Below are 6,223 nucleotides of genomic sequence, written 5' to 3'. Positions count from 1 at the left end.
GAATAAATCTGTGTCCAATAATTTTGTGTCCAATAATTTGGTGTCGAATCGATCGGTGTCGAATCGTACTGTGGTCAAACGGAACACGCCCCCCACATACTGCTCAAATTGTTTGCTAGGTAGTAAACTTTCTTTTGTTTTATATTGTTTTCTAATAATGTAATAACGTTGTACAGTTTACTTGATGATACTTTTTTATATCACTTTTTTGGAAAACAAGTTTTGTAAAAAATTTGATACATTACATGTGTACTTTTCTTATTTTTTTTTAAAAAAAGATAAGTTTTGTGAGATTTATCTGACACAGATTTTTGTATAAACTTAAACGTACAAAAGTAAAAATTTACAAATTATATATATAAAGTTCTTGCATGAGCTTCGTAAAAATCTTGATTTTATTTAAAGTATGCAGCAGAGTCCTTAAGTCGTCGAAATTGTTATACTCTCACTTCTCAACCCTGATAGGAAAACATTTACAAAATTATGTGACAAAATCTTACACTAAACTTGTAATTTGCAATTATACAGATATATCTTAGGAATTACATGTAAAAACATTGATCTTTTATAGAATAGTTGTAGTTGTTTGCAAAATTACTTTTCAAATACTATTTCGGCAAAAGAATAAGGATATGCGAATCATCTTAGCAGTATATTTGCAAACTTAATTTCCAAAAGAAATTGCCCAATAATTGAGAAACAACTTTCTATGTGCTGTTTAGAATATGTAGAAATATAATTGCATATGAAGAAATCAACGTAATTCATAAATATATTTATTAAAAGGTATAACAACTTTTTCGCAATTTTTGACAAATATTATTCACAAAATTTTATTTCGACAAAACTGTTGCGGTATGGCAAATTATCTTAGTGCACTTATTGCAGAATCGTCGTTATTTATGATGCCATTTTTGTGCAAATTTTCACAATTTGCTCTATTAGGGAAGTTTTCTTTGTAGTTCCTTATTCTTTTGCAAAAATTCAATAGAGCAAGCGTACGTATATACCCAAATAACACATGGACGTCTTCTGAAAATCCAAGACATCTTATACAAAACAGATATCTTGTATAGATATCCTATTTTAATTCCAGGATCTCCTCTAAATGTTCTGAGGAANAGCAAATGAGCGCCTTTTTTAGTCCCTGAATTATTCTTAGGNTATTATGTGGAACGTTCCAAGGATTCTTACAGGATATGTGTAGGACATCCTAAGAACTTGTACAAAATATAACAACCATATTTTTTATATTAATAGTTTTCGAAAAAAAGTTTGCTAATTATTTGGAACTCTTACAGAAAAATAATAAAACAATTTTTTATTACTAAAATACTAGTATATTGATTTTAGTAGTAATATGACTCAGCATTTCTGTAAGAAATAGTTTTGCTAAATATATAATTAAGTATACTTTTCTTTTTTTTGTTTAAAACAAAAAGACGTACATATTGGCCAAGACTGGATTTATATTCTTTACTTTTCATTTATGCTCCTCATATGTTTTATTTTTTTAATTATTCTTTTATGGTGTTAATATTTTTTTATTTAATCAAAATGTTTCTGTAAGTAATAAGTGCAAGAACAAGGACAAACGGCGAAAAATGATAAACAGCTGTTAGCGCAAGGCTTAGCCGCTCGCGCTAGCCGCGTACGCTATAGCTATGTCAAAAGAAAGAGTCAGGAGACATATATTTGTTTTCTTCTACCGCACAAAGACGGCCGAAGCATTGAGCGCACACGTACACGGCTGCTCGCCTGTGTGCGTATCCTCTCCACTTGCTGCAGCGTGCTGTAAGAGAGTCAAAACTGGGCACACTGCACACGAACAACAGTGAGATCGTCACAAGTCTTTATCGCGGCACGAGAGATTCACGATACGGGAGCCCGAAGGAAAAGCGTCCGTACGACACGGTTATCAGCAACCAAGAGAGCAAGGATCTCGCTCAATAAGCGGTCGATACGTCGAATAGCGCTGAGATCGCGTGGGGTAGGTCGCGTTAACCAATCAGGTTACGGAATTGCGTAACACGGCTCGCAAGCTCGCGCTAGGCGGCAGGATTAACGGGCCGCAAAATACAAAAGCTTGCAGGATCGTTCACGATTACATGCAGCGGCGCATTCAGGAGTGCAGCGTACGAATATAGCAGCTCGTGTCCGGCAGCAGTAAAGCAAGCAGCACTATGACCGGCCCAGTGGTCTCGCGGCCTGAGTGCAGGGGCGAACCTGGAGGTCTCGAGTTCGAAACCGCTCATCACCTAAGGATATTTTCCGGGCCGGTTTTCTTCAACCGAGTTTATTGGTTGATCGGCGAGCTGAATCGGGTCTCCAAAAATTATTAGAAATTGGAATTAATTTGTAGCGTTTTTTTAATGAAAANAATTATTTATTTTAAATGAAAATCAAAAACTACATTAATTAAAGTATTGCCCATCGCTTTCTACTACTTTTGACCATCTTTCGGGCAAGGAACAAATACCGTGTCGGAAGAACGCTTCGTCTTTAGATGCAATCCACGAATCAATCCATTTTTGACAATTTTCGTAAGAAGTGAACTTCTGCTCAAACAGGCTATGAGCCATCGAACAAAACAAATGGTAATCAGAAGGAGCAATATCTGGAAAATACGGCGGGTGGGGTAGGACTTTCCATTTAAGTGTTTCCAGGTACGTTTGTACCGGTTTTGCGACGTGCGGACAAGCATTGTCGTGCAGCAAAATGACTTTGTCGTGTCTTTTGGAGTGTCCGGCCGTTTTTCTTTCAATGCATGGCTAAAGCGCATCAATTGTAGTCGGTAAGGATTCCCAGTTATGGTTTTATTTGGTTCCAGCAGTTCATAATAAATCACACCCGTCTGATCCCACCAAATACAGAGCAGGAACTTAAACCCATGGATATTTGGCTTTGATGTTGATGGTTGGCCGGATGGTTGACCACTTCCGACACGTGTGCTCAGCTAGAGCATGTTCACTATACACTTCCACTAAAATACGATGAGCTTCAGTAGCACTTTTGTTCATATTAAAGTAATTAAGTAAAACTCCCCGCAAAAACACTTTATTTGGCACAAATTTTGACATATTCAATAAATTATAAAGTGTTGTTATTTACAATTCAAAAAAAAGTTATGTAAAGCAAATGACGTCCAATTACAGCTGTTTTACGATAAATACATTACTGTAGGTAACAACGAAATGCTGTACTACCTACGCCATCTCTTGTAAAACGCTACAAATTAATTCCAATACTTAATAATTCGGNTGTAATCCCGAATTACTTTTTCTCTCACAAGGCGATCATAGTCACAACATCTTGAACACGAGTCCGACACAGATGGGCACTGTGAAATAATGCCGTGNTAGTAGCGTACTGCACAACCTCTCCTTGTGACNAATAATAANAATAATCAATTAATACACCTTCAGATATCTTGGGGTCTACTTGACTTAGCAGCTTTAAAAAACTTCTACAATGGCGTATGGACTAACCTGAAAAAGGTCCACTGAGCCAACACGCACCAATATTAATACCAATAAAGCAAGCAGCTGAAGGGACAAAGCAATGCAACAGCAGGGCTAGGGCGGCGTATTTTCAGCGGAGGGCGCTTTGCTGAGGTCCGTTCCGCCGTTCTTCTCATTCCACTTTGCTTGCTCGCCGACCGTCGTTGGGTCGAATAACCGCGTGGCTTTCCTGGCAAGGCTCCTTACATGCAGTAACATGCGCTCATCCCCGGTAATCTTGATATGACTAATAGACAACGCCTCCGTTTTAGTTTCCCTCTCTCTCTCTCTCTCTCTCTTTCTCTCTCTCTCTCGTTCCGAGTTGCAGATTGAAGCTCCTTGAAAAATCTTGCAATAAACCTCCTTAGAACGGTGATGCGCCAATATTATATATAATAGCAGTAGTTAAGATAGAGGGGTTCTGCTCCAGGGGCTCCGAGGGGGGGTGAGGTGGCCGGGGGAAACTNNGGGGGATGGGAGGGGGAACCGCGGGGAGTGGAGGGAGGGGTAACTGCGCGAGGGAGGTGGAGGGGGAAGGAGGACTCAATGTAAGCCTTTCTGTGAAAAACCGCAAAGGGAGGGGAAGGAGGAGTCAATGGAAACATATTNGTAATAATGAGAGCAGGACTTGGGTGTTGCGGATGAGATAACGTATGAGTGTGGGTGGTGTCGGCGGAGCGTTCTTATCGGCTCCACCGGAATTAGCCAATTAACGGCGAGCCGTAAAAATGGAGCATGNAATATTAGAGCGAGTTGTATTTATTTAAGATATTGGTTACGCCATTGGTTTTAACATGTTCGAACGTGTTCAAGGTCGATCGGTTGATGACGTCACCGTTAAAAACAATAGCACTTCCCAATTATAATAATAAATTGCGCAGTAAAATAAAGAAATTTCCGAGAAAAACCGCAAGAATATTGATGACGTCATCGCTAAAAATAGAACTCGAACAGGTTCAAACGTGTTCAAGGTCGTTCGGAACGATGACGTCACCGTTTAAATGGCAATTGCGCAGTAAAACACAACAATTCCGAGAAAAACCGCAAATTTCCCGGAAGCGGTTCGCGTATAAAAATAAATTGCGCGCAGTTCGCAATTGCGCAGCAAATAAATAAGAAATTCCGAGAAAAACCGCAATTTCCCGGAAAACAAATAATTCCGAGAAAAACCGCAATTTCCNGGAAGTGAGNCTGNTCTTATCNCNCTAAGCNATCAGCCGCTTCCGGTTTGATGACGCACTTCCCATGATAACNCACAACCTTGAAACGCAAACAAGTAACAACCTAGATATATGTTTACATCTTGAGGACTAGTGGAGCAAAAGGATGTAATAGAACGCAATGTGTTAGGAATGTGAAATAAATACTTTATGTTATTAAAGATTATAGGAAATTTATTTATGTTTTTGTAAACATATTGTGATATAAATAAAAAATTAAACAATAATAATAATTTATATTAAGGGGCAACACCGTAACATACAGCCATTAGTTCGCAATCAACAATATCGTTGACGTCGAAGCAACCGCTCTGTGCGACAGCAGTTGCGAAGCTCGCGGGATCCGATGTTTCAGACAAGATCGCGAAATACCGCGACAATCTGTCTCGCACGCGAACAACAACACTGTTCAAGTAGGCAATGNTGCATGCCACGCAATGTTTTAAGTTGAATAAGTTGCACATCGATTGGTGGGAAAGTAATATGCGACCGGTTTTTGTAGACAGACGTATAATCCTCGCGGTGTTTATCAAGCTGAACGATACCGCTAGATCGTCGACAAGAATCGACGGCTGCACATCGCTCTGACCAGACAAATACAACGTGATGACTCGTTCGTTATCCAACAACGTGTTCCACATTTCCGGCGACAAAAGCACTTCGTTCCCATTGTTGTCACCTAGAGCCAGATCAACGGTTGGTGAAGCATCGTTGGATGAGATACCGATGCCGAGCTCGAAATATTTATATCCCGTCTTGGTTAATATGTACTTGCGACTCAGTATCCGCATAGGTCGCGTTGGTTGGATGCCATTGCATTGTCTGTGAATAAGAAAACTAAAACATGAGTCTATTGTGAATTAAAACAAAATAATAAAAATAGAAGCAACAACAAAAGAATGCAAAAATAAAAAAAATATACTTACCCATGATCAAATTTCTTTCTCTTCACACCGTTGTGTTGAGACTCGTGTTGAGGATCGATGGAAGGTTGTTGTTGTTGTTGTTGCTTCATCGGAACCATCGAGCGAAACATCGTTGAGCTGTTCTTTGCGAAGAGGAGAAAGATCGACAACCCGTAGCACACAGGATGATCACAACGAGAGTGAATAACTGACTGACTGTACGGTTGCCATGTAGCGTTTTATATATATCCCTCGCATAAAATAATAAAGCAAATACCCCCACTCTCAACGCGCACACATACTACATCTAATCTGAATGTAGAGCGTGTTCATACTTTTCAAGTTGAGAAACTAGGGACTTTAAGTTGTATAAGATGTTTATATCCGGACAATGAATATCAATTAAACGCATATTAAAAGGTCCCGCAGAGTGCATAAAACTAGTGAATTCGCTGAACGCGAGATATCTCTCGGAGTACAGAAAATACACAAAACCATCTGCATTACGGAAGGCCAACGACATACTCGGTGGAACTCCTGGAAACGTTAATTTCAATTTGTTGTATTCCTTAATCCGCACGCTACAATCATCTACAAC

General features: G+C 39.3%; 1 protein-coding gene across 1 annotated transcript; it reads right to left on the bottom strand.

Moving 5' to 3' along the window:
• Positions 1–4,959: 4,959 nt before the first annotated feature.
• LOC109861166 lies at positions 4,960–6,192 on the bottom strand. Its single transcript, XM_020440696.1, has 2 exons — positions 5,647–6,192; positions 4,960–5,542 (listed from the first exon to the last, which is right to left on the bottom strand). Exons 1-2 carry the CDS (start codon positions 5,754–5,756, stop codon positions 4,960–4,962), a joined length of 693 nt encoding a protein of 230 aa, XP_020296285.1. The 5' UTR covers positions 5,757–6,192.
• Between the last annotated feature and the right edge of the window lie 31 nt (positions 6,193–6,223).

The sequence above is a fragment of the Pseudomyrmex gracilis genome, unplaced genomic scaffold (assembly GCF_002006095.1).
Source record: "Pseudomyrmex gracilis isolate BER0280 unplaced genomic scaffold, ASM200609v1 scaffold_606, whole genome shotgun sequence".
Taxonomy (NCBI): Eukaryota; Metazoa; Arthropoda; class Insecta; order Hymenoptera; family Formicidae; genus Pseudomyrmex; species Pseudomyrmex gracilis.
The sequence above is the reverse complement of the archived record's forward strand: the minus strand, read 5'-3'. Positions and strand labels throughout refer to the sequence as shown.